This window comes from Peromyscus eremicus, chromosome 1, assembly GCF_949786415.1.
Source record: "Peromyscus eremicus chromosome 1, PerEre_H2_v1, whole genome shotgun sequence".
Taxonomy (NCBI): Eukaryota; Metazoa; Chordata; class Mammalia; order Rodentia; family Cricetidae; genus Peromyscus; species Peromyscus eremicus.
In genome coordinates, this window is record NC_081416.1 from 122632624 (window position 1) to 122653193 (window position 20570).

The 20570-nt window shown below is 41.1% G+C and overlaps 1 protein-coding gene across 1 annotated transcript in view; it reads right to left on the minus strand.

The window, feature by feature from the left end:
- The window catches only part of Akap13 (A-kinase anchoring protein 13), a 219744-nt gene that overhangs the window by 170643 nt on the left and 28531 nt on the right, over positions 1 to 20570 (minus strand). Inside the window, exons 2-3 of the mRNA XM_059272911.1 lie at positions 19988 to 20135; positions 8670 to 8966 (exon numbers count right to left, since the gene is read on the minus strand). Of these exons, the coding sequence (XP_059128894.1) occupies positions 8670 to 8966; positions 19988 to 20135 (445 nt within the window). The remainder of the gene's footprint in view (positions 1 to 8669; positions 8967 to 19987; positions 20136 to 20570) is intronic.

The window sequence follows — 20570 nt, forward strand, 5'->3', positions numbered from 1 at the left end:
GCTCCATGGGTGACATCCATTACTCAGATTCAGCAGCTGTGTTTCCTTTCCTCCTGTAGGCTCGGCTTTCATCTCTTATTCTTCATGGTTTCTGGGTCTCAACTTCTTTACTTGGCATTCTCAGACTTCTTGGACGGACCCCAGTGTCTTCCTGTACTCGGAAACCTTCAGATGGTTCTATATATGAGTGTCACAAAAGGAATGAACACATCTTTGAAGATGTGACTTTACAATGAACTGCAGTGCTTCTTATAAACCATTTTTAAAGGATTTTTGTTTCTTTTGGGCTGGGTGTTTTGCACATGAGTGAAGTGCTCTAGAAAAGAGGGAGTTGAATCCTCTGGAACTGGAGTTACAGGCCAATTGTGAACCGCTTGACTTGAGTGCTGGGAACTGAACTCAGGTCCTTTGCAAAAGTGGTATGAGTACTTAATCACTGAGAGACCTCTCCAGTCCCAACTGTACTGTTTCCTAAGGTGTCATAAGGTCATAGGTGTCACTTGTATCACCTTATGACCAACACAATTTCATTAAAAGCAGATTGATCTTTTTAATACATGGGATCAATTCAGGACTTGCAATGAGTTCAAGCAGGGACAGAGACTGAAAAGAAAGCAATGCCTCAGGGACTGGGAAAACAGCTCTGGAGCAGAACGCTGAGGTACACGGGGCTAGGATTTGATACTCAGTGCTCTAAGAACTGAACCCCAATCCCTAAAAAGCCCACAGAAAATCATGTCCTTGAAGAAATAATTGTTTCCAAGCATACATTTTAAAAACACACTTTCTGCGGAAGTGGCAAGGCCAGGGGAAAAGGCAGAAAGAATGCTCACCAAGGATTAAACACACCTGACTTGTGCTTTATGCCACTCACAACACTCTGACAACCTTATCAAAATACCAAAGAACTAAGCACTTACGGACCAGGAAATATGTGGGTATTTTTTCAGAGCTGGTTAATTCCAGCCTTATCAGGCAATATCTCCTCAAAGTGGCTCTCTTTCCAGCCTCCACTCTTTCTAGTACCTTTGCTCTGAGTCACCAGAAGGTGAGTTACCATAAGGCCAAGCATCTCAAGTCTTCTGTCATCCCCACTTTTCAATCCCACCCCTCATCTTCTATTATGATTTCGAATACATATAAACTAAAAGATTCCACAATTACCAGATACTCAACTACTTAAGTCCTGCAATAAATGTTCCCCCATCAATGTATGTACTTTATCAACTATCATTCCTTCCAGATTTCATCAATCCATCTTACTGTCCACACATTTCAAAGGAAGTTGAAGACATCAGACTAACTTGATGGGTACCACCAACTATAATTCAATACATGCTGTAAGTTTAAATGACTAAGATATAGGAAAATACAAGTGATACAGTATAATATTTTTTTTTCTCTCACTATGTAGCTCTGGCTGTCCTAGAACTCATTTTGTAGACCAGGCTGGCCTCGAACTCAGAGATCTGCCTGCCTCTGCTTCCCAAGTGCTGGGAATAAAAGCATGGGCCATCACACCTGGCACACTTGATACTTGTGTTAAGTCAAACTCCCATCAAAATATAGGACATTATGCACGTCACACAACATTCCTTTATGCCATTTTCCAGTTAAAGCTTCATTATTAGAGACAACCACTGCTTGGAAGTTTGCATGGTTTCTATGTATGCAAAAAGTCCACATAAATGAAGTGATATGGCAAACACTCTTGTATGATGTTCCATCCTTTCTGAGATTCTCCACATAGCTGCCAAGTGGAATTCCATCAGATTGACTAAAAACCACCTATTCTTTTTCAAAGTCTACTGGCTCTTCACAGGAGTCACGCAAATTAGGTTCAAAAAAGAGGAGGCAAAGATAAAAGGGGGAAAAAGATTAAAATACTAATGGAGTTTCATCCAAGCTGTTTTGTTACAATAGCGTAAGAGCTCTCACCTTAACCTCTACCTCCCGGATTGCTTCTCTCCCTTTCATCTCAAGTTTAACTGCAGAGTACCGATAATTCACGATCAATTTTCACTGGCTATGGTTCCTCAACCCATGATTCTTGGTCTTCTTCCTCTATATTTCAGGAGTTACTAAATTTTTGTGGGTGTAGGTTGGAGGTGTTCATGGGCCTGGTGGCCAAGAGCTCCCAGGATCTGCTCATCTCCAACCCCCAGCACTGGTTAGAAATGTGAACCACCACACTTGGCTTTCTACTCGGGGCTGGGATCCAAACTCGGATTGTCATGCTTGGGCACCAAGGTCTTAACCCCAAGCCACTCCCTCAGCTCTCAACTTCTTGTTTTTAGGCTGCTAGCTAGATTTCCTACAGTGTTATTTGGGTCCTTTATCACAATAGAATTTAATTCTATCAAGGGAATCAGACTGTTCTTACAGTATTTCCAACAATTCCTCTTCATCTTTGCCCTACTGAATGTCTCTCTTTTAGGTACATTTCGTAGGACCCATGTTGGTTTTGTACCTTTTGACCACTGTGTTCATTATTTCTCCCAAAGTCGTGATCAAAACACCTGCCAAAACAACTAAGGGAGGGCGTTATCTTGGCTCTTGGTACCACAAATTTATCCAGTCATAGCAGTCATAGCAGGGGAAAACATGGCAGTGCGAGAAGGTAGTCAAAGTTTGTTCACATGGTAGCACATAGGGCATCAGTTAGACTAGGGCTGGAAGCAGGAGTAGGTGTCACCTCCAAAGACCAGCCCCTAGTGACCTCTTCCATGAGCCAGTCCCAACTGAAAGGCTCTAGAACCTTAAAAACAGCATTCAAAAATGTAGGATCGTTCTAGGTTCAAACCGTAACAACCATACTTAAATGCGAAGGTCTATCACGGAGTGGCTAAACCAGAGAGGGGGAGCAGAGAGGTCTGTAAGCTCCAACTGCCACCTGCTTTCATGCTGGACACACTTTCACACAGCTCCCCAGAGCTGCAGGAAAGCTGATGTACCCAGAAGGCTTTCATTCAACCACAAGGGGTCTGTTGGAAGACTTTAATCTTTTTCAAGTTACATTTCCTGAATAAACGGCTATTAGAGTCTCTGGATGGTGTAATAATCAAGGACTACATGTACTGTCCTAGCCATCAATCTACCCAACAAGCTCTTCTCACAGCACTGTTTGAACCTGCAGCTATGGGATTTCAAAGTCACTGCCCTGTCCACTTCCCTTCTGAGCACTGGCCTATAAATAAACCTGTAGACCCACGAGAAGCAGGAATCTTTACATTCACAAGGAATGGATGCATCCTTAACAGGCTGGGGGCAGAAAATGGGCTTTTTAGGGGAAAAAATGAGAATAACTGTGACAATAACAAGGTCTTGGAGGCAGCAAAACCTTTTAGAGCTTAAACTCCTGCTGATAGGGACTGCCTATCTTAGAAGTCCATTAATCCTTTGCCAAGACAGGGGAAAATCCAAAGCAATCTTTCTATATTTTATTCTTTTCTTCTTTAGCAGAGAAGATAACTGGAAAAACACACAAATACTAGTATAACAAGGATAAACTTGATACGGAGAGCTATCAAACACCCTGAAAGGGCTGTAGGAACCATATCACCATATGATTAAGGTTGAGTATCTACTAACCAAAGTCAGCCAGTGGGAACGCAGTGCCTACTCTTAGGGCGATCTTCTTAAACCTGTCAACATTCTCTACCAAAATTGTGGGGATGACTGCCACCCTCAGAGATACTTACATCTAACTTTCACTTCCTTATACAATACCAAGAGGACATAGGATGGAAATATCCACTAGGATGTGTTCTCCTTGCTTACTGTACAGAAAATATTCCATGGGCTCACTGTATGCTACCTGAGAGTTATACTGATTTCTACAATACAACGCTCTTCTAAGAGAAACTATTCAACTTATCTTCTCTCTAAGCACACAGACACTGAAGAGTTAAGGCAACTAAATAAGGCTTGGGAAATTCTGGAAAAAAAATAGGGTGTCTATGCTGTACAGCTCACCTTCCACCCAGATGAACTTTCATTATTTTCAATTAAGGCAGCCTGTGGCAAAAAGCACAGTGTGGAGACTTCCTTATGTAAATTTGAGAATGGAGGACATTTGGAAGAAACAAAATAAACAAGTGCCACAAAGAAGGCTCAGTGGGTAAGAGCATTTGCTGCTTTTGCAGAGGACCCAGATTCAGTTCCCAGCATCCACAGAGCAGCATCTGTAACTCTAGTTCCAGAGGATCTGAGGTCCTCTTCTGGCCTTGGTGGGCATCAGGCACATACATGGTACAAAGATACACATCTATGCAAAACATTCATACTCATAAATAAAACATAGGTAGGTATAGTTATGCATGCCTTTAATACTAACACTCAGGAGGCAGAAGCATGGGGCTCTCTATGAATTCTTAACTAGTCTGGTCTACATAGCAAGTTCCAAGATAGCCAGGACTACATAGTGAGGTCCTGTCTCGAAAGAATGAATGAGTAAATAATAAAATCTTTTAAAGAATAATAGCCAAATTTCTTCTTGCTCAAAGTTAAAGTTAAGACTAACTTCAGCAAAACATAAGAGCAAAGGAAAGCAATCCCATTTTTCTTTGAAGACCCTTCCTCTTAGGACTGGCCTGCTCCATCCTTTCATGAGACTCGTTTTTGACCTGTCAAGGTATGTTTTGTGCCTTGAAAAGATAGTAAGATAGTGGTCATGGTATATTCAAACAACCAGCCTGCAAACCAGTACACACTACCAGGCTACACTCTTGTCTACTTTGTTGATGAAAAATTTAAGAAACAATTTAATGTTTTCCACAAACTGCCATAATGAAGCCAGGATATAACAAGTAAACTCCAATTCCCTTGTTCTTTCCATTAAAAAAACCCCAAACTAGCCAGGGCTTCTTAACTTCATGTTCATGCCTGAGGTTCAGGAGGGCTGTGAAATCTGTTATATGTAAATGTTTATGAGGAGGCAGCTATACGCATTTTTCCCCTGAGGAGAAATATGAACTACGTTCAAAGGAGTCACTGACCTGGAGGTGAGAGGTGGGGTACAGAGCGATGCATCTCAACAATTAGTGGGAGGACTGCCCATAAATCTTGCATTCCTCCTTTGTACAGTATTAGAAGTATTACTCTGGAACAAAATTCAACAGCGAGTGGCCCTATTATATAACAAGATGTCCTGACATCTACCTGTTTTCATCCCAGGTACTGAGTTTGTTTCATACCTCTTTCCTTTAAAATGTATTGCAATTAACTAATAAAATGGCTGGTGTAAACAGATTATTCCATTGCATTCATTTTTAACAGCAAACATAGGCTCTTAACTTATATTCATCTACCATGATCACAGCTAATGTTTCTAGATTCTAACCCACAACTGAGCAAACTATCTATACTACAGAATGTGACTGAGAACACTCGAAATCAGATTCATGATTCAAGGCATTAATTTACATACTTTTAAATTAAATTTTGTTATTATAAATTTTACTCAGTGAAATGGCACAGTAAAGGCATTTGCCACCAAGCCTGACAATCTGAGTTTTATTCCACAAACTCACGTTAATAAAAAGAATTGACTCCTGCAGGTTGTCCTGACTACATGTGTGGTGTGGTATGTATATACATGTGTTCACACATATACACAGACACACACAAATATAAGAATAAATACATTAAATATTTTACCTTGCAGAGTATGTATTTAACTTGTTCAATTACTTTTGGATTTTAGTTACTATTTATAATGTATATATACAATAAAATTCATTTAGGGGAGATATACAGTATGCATTACAGTCTTGTAAACTATCACAAAAACAGGCTGCAGAATAACTCCCATATCCACAAAGAATTCTCTCATGATAAGACTTTGAAGTTAGACCTTTTCCCTACTCCCAAGCCATGGTAACTACTGATTTTTTAGAATTTATTTTTATTTTTTTAGTAACACTTTTTCAGAATATATAAGCAGAACCATATATTATATAATCTTTGGGAACTGACTTTGATTTAAGCACAAAGAATTCAAAATACACCCAAGATGCTGCACATATTAAAACTTTGTTCCTTTTGAATTGCTGAGTGATATTCAATTGTATTGCTGTATCAAAATTGGTTTAGTGTGCTCACTCACAGAGGGATGTGAGCTGTTTCCATTTCTGGTGATACATGATCAATGCTACTGTAGGCACATTCGTATATAGACATTTTGGTAAAGATACACTTTCATTTTTCTAGGGTAAATATCCAAAAGTGGAATACTAGGTGATAGAAGAAACTACCAAACTTCTTCCAAGCTGGCTTTTCCAAAAGCAGTATGGGAGATATTATTCTGAATCCATGTCTGAACTTCATCTTTTTAGTTTTAGCTGTTTGTGTCAATCAATCACTCTGGGTTCTATGACAAAACATGGGGTCTCATATATCTCAAATTGACTATGAACGACCTTGAACTCCTGTTCCTCCTGTATCTACCTGATATGGCCTGGAATTATATGTGTGCTTCACCACACCCAACATGCCAGGTGCTGGGGATTGATCCCAGCTCTTCATCCACGCTAGGCAAGCACTCCACCAACTGAGCCACATCTCCTTTGTCTCATAGTTGCAGTCTGTGAACTAGTTCCACTGTTTATGTACCTACTATGAGGCAGTACATCATGGCAGAACGGCACAGTGGATCAAAGCTGCTTACCTCAACAGGAAGTAGAAAGGGGAAAAGCCAGTGACACGATATACTTTTCAAAGCGCACCCTCAGTGAATGACTTCCTTCATCCAGGCCTACCTCCTAATAGTTCATTCAGTCAGTAACTCATCAATGGATTAATCTACTAATGAGGCTCTTGCCCCAGGACCCAATTAGCTATCTTTCAACAACACTAACTGGGTCTCAAGCCTCAACAAAGGTGCCTTTGCCAAGACGTTATATCCAAACCATAATACTAACTGTAACAAGTATGCAATGATATCATTTTGTGAATCTGTACTTTCCTAAAAGTATACGAATTACGTCTTTGCTAATATCACTTTATACTTCAGAAAGTCTAGAAGTAGTAAAAGTATACAATGAATTAAAGCTTGCCAGTTTCCTCTGACTAAAGACAAGGAAGGAAGGGACTGGAGAAATGACTCAGCAGTTAAGAGTACTTGCTGGATCTGACAAAGGACCAGAGTTCAATTCCCAGCATCCACGTTGAACAGCTCACAAAATCTACTACCTACCCACACCCACACCCACACCCACACCCATACCCACACCCACACACATTGGGGTTGGGGATGTTTAAAAACAAAAAGACAAGGAAACCTGGGCCCAGAGCTTCTGTCCTTTGCTTCCCTAACAGTTCTGTTTAATCACAAAACATGGTCAAACTAAGTCCTGGGCCCTCTTTAAATAAGACAGGATAAAAGTGTAAAAATAATCATTCGCCCATCAATATAGAAATGGCAGGAGCTATTAGGAAGAATCAGGATCCATGAATAGGTATTCAGGCTGTAACTGTATTTGTAACCTTAATATCTTAGCAGTACAGAAGTTTCTTGGATACTATCCTAATAAGAAAGTGAAAACAATTTTTTCTTCTAGATTTGATTGTCCACACTTTTTCCCGGTTTCACCTCAACAATCCAGTCTTGGTGGTATTTGTCACCACCATCAGTATGTCTCTAAAGCACAGGGCCTATCATTCTGACGTTAGGTCACAGCTTACCTTTAAACTTGATTTAATAGAATCAATGCCAGCAAATATTTCCTTACCATTAGATCACTGGAGGAAGAATCAACTTATCTGACTGGTATGAAGAACAGGAACTAAGCCTGGCTTCTGTTCTTAGAAACTAACTCCTCATCTCAGCTGTGGAGAGGAAGACTTTTGCTCTGCTCACCCTACACAACACTATAATTGAAGCGGGGTGGACTCCAGACACCATGTAAGATCACATGCTCTTTTGGAGATAAGTACACAGTGTAAGCAGACCCTCTGTCAGAAGCCCGACTGCCTGCCAGTCTTCCAATGCAGCTCTTGTCAGTGCTGAAGCAAACATTCTGAGTGCTCTGTGGGAGATTTCTACATTTTTTTTTTCAATTGGATTTCCACTAAGGATAGGAACAGGATGCTATTTATGAACCCAGGAATATTTTACTAAAAAAAAAAAAAATACGTATTTGTAATGATGACATCTAGATATTGTTTGCTATAAGAATAATTATACGAGGAAACCCTTGTCTAATTAGGAGAGTTTATGTAAGTATTTATTACAACAGAAGCGTTTTTTTTTAATGTGGCCCTTTCAGAAACTTTATACCGAGAGACATAAAATCAATACCCTAGTCAAAGAAGTGTAGAGTTTCTCAACGCTTATCTTGATCTCATGCTTCCCTGATACAACTCCCCTATAGCTGCTTTCCTACAACTCCACAGTACTTTTACAGAGCCCCAGATACAGTAACAAAAACCCTGCACTTATAATTTGTGAATAAACAGCAGAAGGTTACTCTGCTATTCTCCTCACGAAGTGTAAACCACCTGCAGATCCACAGAGATGTGCTAGTCTTCTTAGGTTATGTCACTGGGAGGAGGGAGTACTCTGTACAGAATTCTAATTTACTCAGCCATGCAAACACTCGAACACAATGGGCATTTAAAAACAAAGGCAGAGCATCCCAGAGCAGTCTGTGAGTCATGGGAATTCTCACCGTGCAAGGTGTGATCTGCCCCTAACACATTCCACTCCGCGGGCAGTTTCAGGTGTCTGAACGCCAGGGCGACCCTCTCATCCAGAGAGTTGACATCTCCAGAAGGGGGTCCTGACCGGTCAAGGAAACGGGTGAAGTTCAGAGCCTGCTGATTGCCAGCACTGGTTGCCAGGAACTGAGCTGCATCATACGCCTCATCCTGGACGAAATGGAAGTCTTCTTCGGCTACGACAAACACAGGCAGGCCCTCTTTGGAAGCGCAGAGCAGCACCTTCACTGTCTCACAGCAGTCATGACCTAAAGAAAGCACAGGTAGCAAAGAAAATTGAATCTCCTGATGCAAGAGTCCCCTGGTGGGTCCTTTCAGCTTTTTTCACAGCACTCAAGATTTCTCCTCCTGAAAAAAACCTTCCTCTCCCAATTTCTTAAAATTCTATTTTTAGTTTTCTTATTGTTATTTACAAATATGAATATCCCACGTTAATATGGATTCCTGCTTTCATCATTCTGGTAACACAGAACGGGCAGTATAAACTAGTGCTGTTACATTTGAACAAACTGCAGAATGCAAGCTTTGGGATCCTGTAAGGTCCAGTATGCAGTAGGCAGTCTAAGGCTTACTGAGCTGAGTTAGATCTGAAATAACCACAGGAAGAACAGGGTTATGGGAGGAGCGGCACAGACAGCCCTGCACCCCCTATACAGTAAATCCAAGACTGTAGAATGAATGGTTAAAAGGAAAAGCTTTTCATGCAAGTCAAGGTCCAAAAGTTACATAAGATTGTTGCTCCCAGATACTTTCTACCTGTCTCAACCACTAAGGCAACAAGCATGTCAATCAAACCACCTGGTGCAAATAAAGATGATGCAATGCTGTGGCCACAAGCCCAACTCCGAAAAGACAAACATGAAGTGGACTGTGCTTCCCACTCTACAGATCAGCAGGCACCACGTGACCAGAGGCTAAATAACAACTACATGCCACTGCAAGCTCCACCAGAGCCAAACTTCTAAGACACAGCAGCAGCACGCAGCTTCTGTGGGTTAGTGTTCTTACAGACAAGACTTTCTTCTCCACACTTTCCTACCCTTTCAGAAGTATTTCCAACCTAGAGATCATAGTTAACAAAGCATGTGGTGCTTTCTCAATTTTCTAACAATGATCTCAAATAGCTGTTATATTCTGCTCCTACCATCACCACTTTGAGGGAGAGAGGGAAAGAAAGAGAAAATAATTTTTCCCATATACCTAAAAAGAATAAGTTGTTTTTCCATTTACTTTTTCCAGAATCTTCCTTACACCCTTTGCCCTTATGGCACAACACAGCTCTCACTGCTGTGTGAGTCTGTATTAATAAAATGTGCTTAGTAAACAAATATACTGGGTATTTGGTGTGTCATTTTCTCTTTGTAACCATTTTATGATTACCAAGTCTTCAAGAAATAAAGTAGTATGCCTAAGGCCCACAGATACTACAAAGCAGAATCCATTATTTACAGCCAAAGCTGATGCGAAAGGACATGGCTTATTACATTTATTATGATTCAAGGGCTTTGTGTCCAATGCTGTACACAGAGAAGAGAGACTACCACCAGGAAAGCCACTGCCTGAAGGAGTGAACACTCAGAATGACAGTAGACCTAAGAGTGATGTTATCAATAATGATGGATACAAATTCAACTCCACCTTCAAACTTTAAAACTTGTTGTGTCATAGAGAAGATAATGCGTTAGCCTGAAATAGAAAACCCAGTACACTTAACCCAATCAAACAGATCTCATTCTTTCTTGCCAATCTCTTTCCCAAACTTTTGGGATAAAAACCTGAAAATCTGAATCAAAAAGGCAATGGCAATGGTACTAGAAGTAAATATAATTTATTGGTCTATATGTTTACCTTCTGTGTGTACACACATATACACAAACCAAACAACTATGATAAGATAACAGTATGGCATTCAAAGCTGTATAGTGTGCACGTATGCACAGAAATCTATCTGTGGCTGACAAAATGTCTGTTCACCTGTGCAGAAGCAAAGGCGGAGAGAAATAAGGCTAACCAAGGAGGGAGGGGACAAGGAGGAAGGGATGGAGGGATGAGAGGAGGAAGGTAAGATGGGGAAGGGATTGAGGGAAGGAAAGAGGAAGGTAAGATGTAGGAAGGGATGGAGGGAAGCGAGGAGGGAGGAACTGATTAGGCAACACAATTATGCTTCTCTCTGCTGGACTGACAGAAGAATCTGTGAGTAGATAAAGAGCATATAAGTAAGTTATTGCCAGCTTTATTTGTGAAAAGCTAAAATGAGTTTGTGAGAGGTTTCAGACGGGGGCTCAAGGGGACACGGAGGCGGACTGTTGTATTAAGTTTACTACAAGAGTTAATAATGCTATAGACAGACAGATCCCTAGACGAGAGCACGACAGGGGCTCTGAAGAGAGGAATCAGTCCTCTTGGCAATGTCAAGGTCCATTCCTACAGTTCTCAAATGTTAGGCCAAGGCATGTTGTCACAGAAAGTTATGCACTTTCCTTTCGCACATAAATCCACATTCTGAAGAATTAATTATTAATCAGATTAAGTAAAATGTGCCATAAATCTGAAAATTGCCTGGTATAATAATTACAGGCTTCTTTTAAAAACTAACAACAACAGATTAAAGGTAGGAAGGGAAAGTTTCTTGGGTAAGTTCTTGTTAGAGTCAACTGGAAGGGTTACTACAGATTAAGAACAAAGGGCTGGGTTGCAGAGCTGGATTAGAGGTTAGGAAGAGCACTGGTTGCTCTTGCAGAGGGCCCAGGTTCGGTTCCCAGCACCCACAGAGTGACTCACAACTTTCCATAATTCTAATCCCAGGGGATCAGACACCCTCTTCTGACTTCCTGTGGTATAAATGAGAATAGCCTCCACTGGCTCATATATTTGAATGCTTGGTTCCCAGTCGGTGGAACTGTTGAAGAGGTAGTAGTAAGTGTGGCCTTATTAGAGAAGGCATGTCACTGATGGTGTGCTCTGAGGTTTCAAGCGTCCACACCATTCCCAATGCTCTCTATCTCCCCCTGCTTGTACAGCACATGTGAGCTCTAAGCAACTGCTTCAGCATCATGCCTGCCTGCCCGATGCCATGTTTTAAAGCAGGCGGCCTAACTTGGTAGCAGTGACACCACATGGTTATAGCTTTATAGTCAAGAAGGATACAAGAATCTACTTCCACCATTCAAGGAGAGCCTCCAACAGCAGGCATCTAGCAGAGGGCCCCTGTATAGAAGCCCTGAAAGACCATTGCATGAAGCTGTAAAAATGAAGCCTGGATTACACTGGAGACCTCAGGATGCTGGAGGCATCTGTGCCATGGGATGTCTGCCAGAAAGAGTTGCATACAGGAAGCAGAACCAGTCCAAGAGAGAGACGTATGCTGCGGTCAGCAAAGCTGGAAGGGTGGTCCCATCTGAGCCCTCTGACATCGGACATTGAGATACAGGACTGGAGGGATTGCACCACTGGCCTTCAGTCTTACTTTGGTCCAGTTTTCCCTCACTATGGCACCATTCCCCCCTTCTGGAATGGTGATACACACACACACACACACACACACACACACACACACACACACACACACACATAAAAACCTGTGCTACTGTATATTATTATGTATGCAATTTGATATTTTATTTTGATTTTACAGAGGTTTACAGTTAAGAGACTGTGTTGAGTCTCAGAAGAGACTTTCGACTTTGAAATGATGTTGAGACTGTGAAAGACTATGTGCACTTTTCAAGGTAGACTAAATGCATTTTGCATTATAGTATGACCACATGCCTATAGGAGTCAGGGAGTGGAATGTAGTGATTTGAACGAGAATGGTCCCTATAAGCTCATATGATCGAATAAGTGGTCCTGAGCTGGTGGAACTGTTTTGGAAGAGATGTGTCACTAGGGTCAGGATTGGAGGTTTCAAAAGCCCACGCTGTTCCCAGTTAGACCTCTCTGCCTGCCTCCTCCTTGTGGATCAAAATGTGAGCTCTCCGCTACAGCTTTAGTACCAGGCTTATTTGTCTGCTTGCTACCATGCTCCCCTCCATGATAATCAAGGACTCGGCCTCTGAAACCATAAGTACCAAATAAACTCTTTCTTCTGTAAGTTGGCCTTGGTCATAGACATCTCCATGGGCACACAAGTAGTACACATCACATACATAAAACAAAACTAAAAAAAAAAAATACCTGCCTCACCTAGTGTGTTGTCAAAACACTTAAGATTGGCAGAGTTATACTGTCAGGCTCAAGATTCATTTTTAATCCCTATATATTTTCAAATAAAGCATGAGGAATAGAGGAGTCAGCACGTTTTAAAACTAAAGGCTGTGTCATACAGATCTAGGAAGAAAACTGGTATCAGTGGAATCATGAAGCTTACTGGTGCAAACCTGCTCTAGACAAATGCCTGTTTGGGGAGAAGAAGTGTTAGTCTTACGTCTGCCTTTGTACACAGTAAGTGAAGAAACATACAGACCTCCTGCAACACTACAACAGCAGGATGGGAAACTGTATCTAATTTGATACAATAAAAACAGAAGTTGTGGTGGGGGAGTACAGTAGCAACATTTTTCAACTAGTTTCCATGGTGTTTTTGTTTCCACTCAATTTCCTGGTAACAAGAGAGGAACGTAATCAGAATTTTTTTTAAAGGAAAAAGTACTGAAATTTTACTCAATTTCTAAAAGAAACTATTCTATAGGATTCAGAAAGAAAAACCAAACAAAATAAAACAAAACAAAAACCCCAGAAACTGTTAAGGGGAGAGAGTCCCAGTTTTAAGAGCACCTTAGCCTCCCATAAGGTCTACTGCATTTACAGCAGCAACAGAAGATAAAGGATGAGGCATGAGGGACCTGTTACCTATCAAGTAAACTTTAGGACATACGGATGGACACACTAGATTGGAGTGCCAAGTTCTACTGCAGATAGGTGTAGTTATCCTAACACTCGGTCTTGAAGCCTGTTTCTCTGATCATAAAATGAGAGCACCAACCTTATAAACTCTTGAAAATGGCAGGAGGCTACACACAAAGTACATGGCAAACAGGCAGCAGAAACTGGTAGTTATTATCAAAATGCTGCTGCTGTTTAAGTAACACACCGAAAAATAGACTCCTAAATCTTTACTATAAACTGGACAGCATAGGCCAACAAGCCTGTACGACAAATTGATGCCTTTGACACTGCAGAACTGAGGAAGGAAAAAAGGAATAAAAGACTAAACAAAAACACAAGACGCACCTAGGTAAGAACAAGTTATCTAAAGTTAATGGTTCTCTTAAACTCATTAAATTCTGGGCCCTGTGGGTCAGAAGTATGTGTGCCTGAGGTTGGGAGAGCTTCCCTGCAGGCTTCTTTCCCTGCTAGCTCTTTATCACTGTCTAAAGCATCTGTACCCATGGAAACGAAAAAACTGCTACAGATAAACAAAAGTGCTAAAGTATGACCCAAAATATTACTTCATTTCCTGTTAAGCTAAAAATGGAACACATCCCATCCGGGCCATCTCTTCTGAGACTAAAACAATCGGGCCTTTGTTCTATCAGCAATCTAAAAAGGACCCTAAAAGCGCTTGCGGGACCAGCCCAGGCCAACCCCACACAGAAAGGGTAGGCTATAGTAGTCAGCAGTGGGAAATAAACTAGTTTTACTACTCAGTTTATCATCGAAGTGTTTAAGAACGTGGTGTGATTTTCTTCCTCATGAAGTGGCTGTGGAACAGCAAAGTGAAATGCTCAGTCTGCAGACTATTACTCTCCTCCCCCCGCCCCCCATCACCGCCCCCAAGAGAGGATTACATGCATTCTCACACTACTAGATCTTGGCCAGCTAATGGCAGATGCACAAATTTGGTGTATTTATAAAATGTCTCTATATGCACAGGAATCTTTAAACAGAAGTGGGGGGGCAAACAAACCAAACAAAAAACACAACAGGAAACCAAGAACCCCGTCATGTGTATTGTGAAAAAGGACAGGTTACTGAATTCTAAAATTGTGACTTTCTGTATTCCAGCCAAAACCTTTAAGGTAGTGCTTTTCAATCCTCCTTCTTCTTATCATTACTCCCAGAAGCCTTTGTAGCTTTTCCTACTCAACCTCTACCTCATAAAATCTGAATTTCATTGTTATGCCATATATTTGTTTATGTGTATATATACTTTGTATGTAAAGAATAAGAATTTCTGACACACACACATACCCCAAAATCCAATTTATACTCCTACATGATACCATTCCTTTTGTAACACATACCCTGGGATTACAGTGCTGTGTTCACAGGTCCAAGGTGATAAAATATGTAATTTATTTAATATCACGAGGACAGTGAACAACAGATGTGGGTACTTTTTCCTTCCTTCAACTACTTCTTGGTTTGTTTTTCCAGTACAACAATTAATTATATGTACTGTACTAGCTGATTTTTAAAATACAAACAGATGAACTCAAATCTGTCAAGATATAACCTTACAGTTGGACTACACAGACCATCATAAAGTGTTCAGTTAAAAATAACTAATAACCGTTAGTAGGGAGGTTGTAAGAGTTCTTTTGATTATGCAAATTAAACACTCATAGCTTTTTTTAAAAAAATACTTCTTGATTTGATAATCAACCCCTGCTGCTAAAGGGTGTGTTGATTCACAAGGAGTAAAAAAGTATACTGTGTTATAAGCACAGGACTACTTTGTAAGGTCTAAGCTTCAAGTTTTCATTAGCCAAAAGGGACTTGTAAACACAAATGGTTTTTTTTTCTTTCCACAGTGAAACTACCTTACATGGTTGACTATCCTTAGTAAGTATGAAACAGAAGAAAAATACTTAAGTGTTGAGTCTAATTTGACATCAACGAAGGTTTGTAATTTTACAGTCAAACAAAAGCCTTGTCATGGATTCTAAAAGAAAATTAATAGCATATAACAAAGTCCTTTACAACAGTGTACAGAACACAATTAATCTCCATTCCATTTTTTTTGGGGGGGGGTTGAGACAGGGTTTCTCTGTGTAGTTTTGGCACCTTTCCTGAAACTCACTCTGTAGCCCAGGCTAGCCTCAAACTCACAGAGATCCACCTGGCTCTGCCTCCCAAGTGCTGGGATTAAAGGCGAGCGCCACCATCACCCGGCTCCATTCCATTTTTAAACGATAAAATCATTTTTTGCTTTGTCTAAACTGACTACTAAAAAAGTGAACCTCCCAAACAGTATTGTATATCCTAAGAATACCTTTGAGACAGATATTTCAGTAAAACTGGGAATTATATTCTTCAGCCAGCCATCTTAAAAGTGGCTTTAAATTTTCGCTTTGTTTATTATTATTGGACAAGAGGGGGCAAGTACAACGGGGTGCACATGGCGGTCAAATGACAGTGTCTGCAACCCAAGTCTCTCCTTCCGTTCTGGACTCCAGAGATCAAATGCAGATTTTCAGACTAGCATAGCAAGCAGACACTAGAAACACAGGACGGTGGTAACTGGATTACATGATGTGAACATTTTTTTTCCCTACGAGATAATTTAGAAATGTCTCATTTTCCCAACCTATCTGCAGAAAATATTTGATAAAAGGTTACAGACTAACATCAAAATGTAGCTGCTTTCTGAAGGTCAATCAATCATCTGGTTCTAGTAAGAACTAAAATGTAACAAAACACAGACAATGAATCATATAGAGAAAAGCCAAAGCCAGCTCTCTGAATAAATCATGACATTAAAAGGAAGAACAAGGGACAAAGCTTTTTCTTCTTAGAGATCAGATGACTGGAAATGGCAGAGCTAGTCCTCGAATAAGCAGAAAGGGCACAGAGAAATCCCTATCAGGAACACCTGCTACCAAAAAAAAAAAAAAAAAAAAAAAAAAAGGCAGTGAATATTTATCCAGTAACAGCAACTCGCAAAGCACTGTACAGATTTTTCCATCAAGAATCTTGATTAACCTGACATTGGCCCTCAGCAGACAGGAAATCGGAGGCTATCATTACCACTGACTGACGCACTGAAACCATCAAAGTCACCTCTGGAAGGAGAACAGAGACTACAGTGATGGGCTAAGAATTCAACTCAAGAAGCCAGAAACTCCTTTTGCATTGCCCCAAAGAAAGAAGGAAAGGGGAAGGGAGGATAACATGTGCACCTTTCTAGAATGTTTGCTTCTGAGCACTAGAGGCAGCAATACCAACCAGGCAGCAGGGAGTACTAGAAAAGCTGACTCAGCACACACCAACGAAAACAAAATCCTTGCCTCATGGAGCTAACACTTTAGAAGCTGAAATAAAAGGGAAACAGGGAAATGGGCAAAAACATAAGAGTGTACAAGTGCACACGAGAAACTGAGTGAATAGATAAATGTGCAGCGAGGCAGGGGACTAGGGCACAGTCCAAAGGCACTGTAGTTTTCCTTTTTTCTTTCTTTTTAGTAAAAGCATACTGAGGAAGTACCTAAGGGAAGGGAAAACACAGTCTAAGCTGACCACAAGAGCAGATGAAGCCAGTGTGACCCTAGGTTAAAAAGTTAATCCCATGATGTGAACAAGGTATTTAAAGTTGTTTGGGTCCTGTACCCACTTAATGGCCTTGAATGTCAATCTCTACCCTCTGCTACAGTATGCTAAACTAACCCAAATGATAGTAACTGAAAGGGATAAGTAAACAAAAAAAATCTCAAACAAGAAGACCAAAACAGAAGGATCCAGTTGGGAGCACACCACCCAGAGTATTCTCTAGTTTACAATAAAGCCTCACATGCTAAAGCGACGCCATAACCTTCACCAGCCTCCCCCGGCCGGGTACACCAGGGTCTTTCAGAATCCTGCTGTAATTAGGCACTTCCTATCAGAAATCTTAATGAATTTAGGTGGGTGGGGGAATAATGGGGCTATTGAGGAGAAGAGTGAATCAGTAAGCATGATAGAGAATAGAAGATTTAGGTAAGGAAAAGGCTGATAAATAGAAACGGGAAGAGAAATCAAGTATTCTGGGTTACAAAGGAATGAGTGGGTCAGGAATGACAAAACTAGCAGCAGGGTGCAAGGCTGATTCTGGCTAGATTAGATCACTAGGGCAACAGTATTCAGAATCAATAAACACAAATGACTCCCACAGAGGGTGTGGCTGGGGTGTTCCTGGAAAACACAGACACACAGAGACACACACACACACAGAGGAGGGGGAGGGACAGAAGAAAGGAGGGAGGGAGGGAGGGAGGAGAGGGAGGAGAGGGAGGAGAGAGAGAGGGAGGGAGGGAGGGAGGGAGGGAGGGAGAGAGAGGGAGAGAGAGAGAGAGAGAGAGAGAGAGAGAGAGAGAGAGAGAGAGAGAGATTGAGATTAAGAAGAAATGAATCTATAACACTCATCTCAGAGTACCCTTCTCGCTTCACAGATACCCGTGAGTTAAGCTGTGGCAGTATTGAACGGCACCAGCTCAAGAATAGACCTTAAGTCTCTGGATCAGCCGGGCGGTGGTGGCGCACGCCTTTAATCCCAGCACTCGGGAGGCAGAGCCAGGCGGATCTTTGTGAGTTCGAGGCCAGCCTGGTCTACAGAGCAAGATCCAGGAAAAGGCGCAAAGCTACACAGTGAAACCCTGTCTCAAAAAAGCAAAAAAAAAGCAAAAAAAAAAAAAAAAAAAAAGTCTCTGGATCAGTTCTTCTGACCTGATATACATCACAGAAAACAAGACGGCTGGAGGTCTGAGTTACAAAAGAGGATGCCTAACAGTCTTTAGAAAAGAACTCACTAACTCTCCTGGTCATCTCTTTATATTTGGGAAATACGTTCCTAAAATCCGTCTGGAATCTTTATAAATCTCCAAAGTTGGTAAAAGTAAAAACAACCCGCAACTGCTACATTAGTGGTTCTCTGAGGGGCATGATTTTCACAATTTCATAGGGAGTGGACAATAAGACGCTTTACAGGGAATGGCACAAGCAGAAGAAACTGGCAGACTTACCTGGCACAGTACGAGTCACTACTCAAGGGGCTCCGTAAAGTAATCATTTTAACATCACCTCTACCAACAAAGGGAACACCAGAGATGCTGGCACTTGAGCCACATTCACTTCATTCTCTAACAGGAAATAACGGAGCTATCAACATTTGCTGTGGGATGTATGGCAAATGTGTTGCTGATTAATCAATAAAACACTGATTGGCCGTTGGCTAGGCAGGAAGTCTAGGCGGGGCAAGGAGGAGAATAAAGCTGGGAAGTGGAAGGCTGAGTCAGAGAGAGACACTGCCAGCCACCACGATGAGAAACAGCTTGTGAAGATGCCGGTAAGCCACGAGCCATGTGGCAAGGTATAGATTAATGGAAATGGATTAATTTAAGCTATAGGAACAGTTAGCAAGAAGCCTGCCACGGCCATACAGTTTGAAAGCAACATAAGTCTCTGTGTTTACTTGGTAGGGTCTGAGAGGCTGTGGGACTGGCAGGTGAAAGAGATTTGCCCTGACTGTGGGCCAGGCAGGAAAACTCCAGCTACAAACATTAGTTGGAGTAGTCTTCAAAGTGCATTCTTCTGAATTCTGGTGAAAACTGGCCCACCTGTTAACTGTAAGACTACGGAGAAAAATCAGCCCCAAAGACAAATCTTCAAATGTTGGACAGGCAAAGCAATAACTGCTACGTTATCATCCAACAGCACTGCTCTGATGACTTGTAACTGGTCTGGAAATTTTTGTTTGAATTTACAAATACAGTGGTCAGTAACCCTGCATTCCACGGTGTCCTGTGGGTTGTAAATCTGAGGCAATGACTTCATAAGAAGCACACTGTAAGTTTGCATCCCAGACATGAAGGATGGATTACTAATTAGGTTTAACCTTCTTGGTTTTGTCACCATGAAACTCAGAATGAAATCTGAAGTATCACCACGAGAATGCATACTTTCCATGTATCTCTCAAATTTCTTCAACTCTCAACATCCAATAAACTGGTTTTTGTTTTTGCCGATCCTGATATTGCTCAATTTATAACATCACTTTATTTCCTTTACTTCTAGTTAGGTTCTGACGTGTATGGAACAAACAAAAGCATTATCAATGTACTTAAAGATCTACAACAGCTGTTAGTACCCTGGTTTGCTCCTTCTATTACTCTGGGGGTGGAGAGTATTCACTATGAGGGAAGAAGCCCAGTATAACGGTATAGGCCTGCAATCCCAGCAGTCAGGAGACAGTTTCTCAGCCAGCCTTAGCTATTCCCAGCTAACCCTTGCCTCAAGATAAAAAGTAAACTAACAAATAACTAACAAAGGCTAGAACAGATTCCATTCAGATACTTACCAGGAGCAATTGTCTCCAACGTATCAGAACTGACTTTCCGGGTACTTGTGCAGTGATAGAGAGTAGAGCCAGAAAATATCAAGTAAAAAATAGCATCATCTTCAACTTTGTCCTCTTCAGCAAGCAATATTGTAACAACACAATCGCCCTAGGAATGGAAAAGAATCCACAAGTCTGCATTAGTAAGGTTCCTGGGAACCTGCTAAACTCTACATCTCATGAAATACTACCAAGTCTATCCATTTCCCAACAAAGGTGAGGGCATCTAGATATGTCTTGAAACAGTAATGTGCATTCAAATCTCACCTACAAAAATTTACTTAGGTCCATTAAACTTAACATTCTTTGACTATATAAATGGAAGCAACCCTTCTATCTTTAGAGTGGATATATGAAAACACACGGAACAAAGGGAACTCTCCATCAATTAAAGATCACTTTTTGAACAAGCTGTGCTTCGTGACCATCTGAGATCCCTGTTTTCCTTTCGCCATCCTTCCACTAAGCCTTTATAATCAGGTACCTATCATGCCTGTAACTCTGCACACATCTTTGTAATTATTTATGATGAAAAATATCTTTG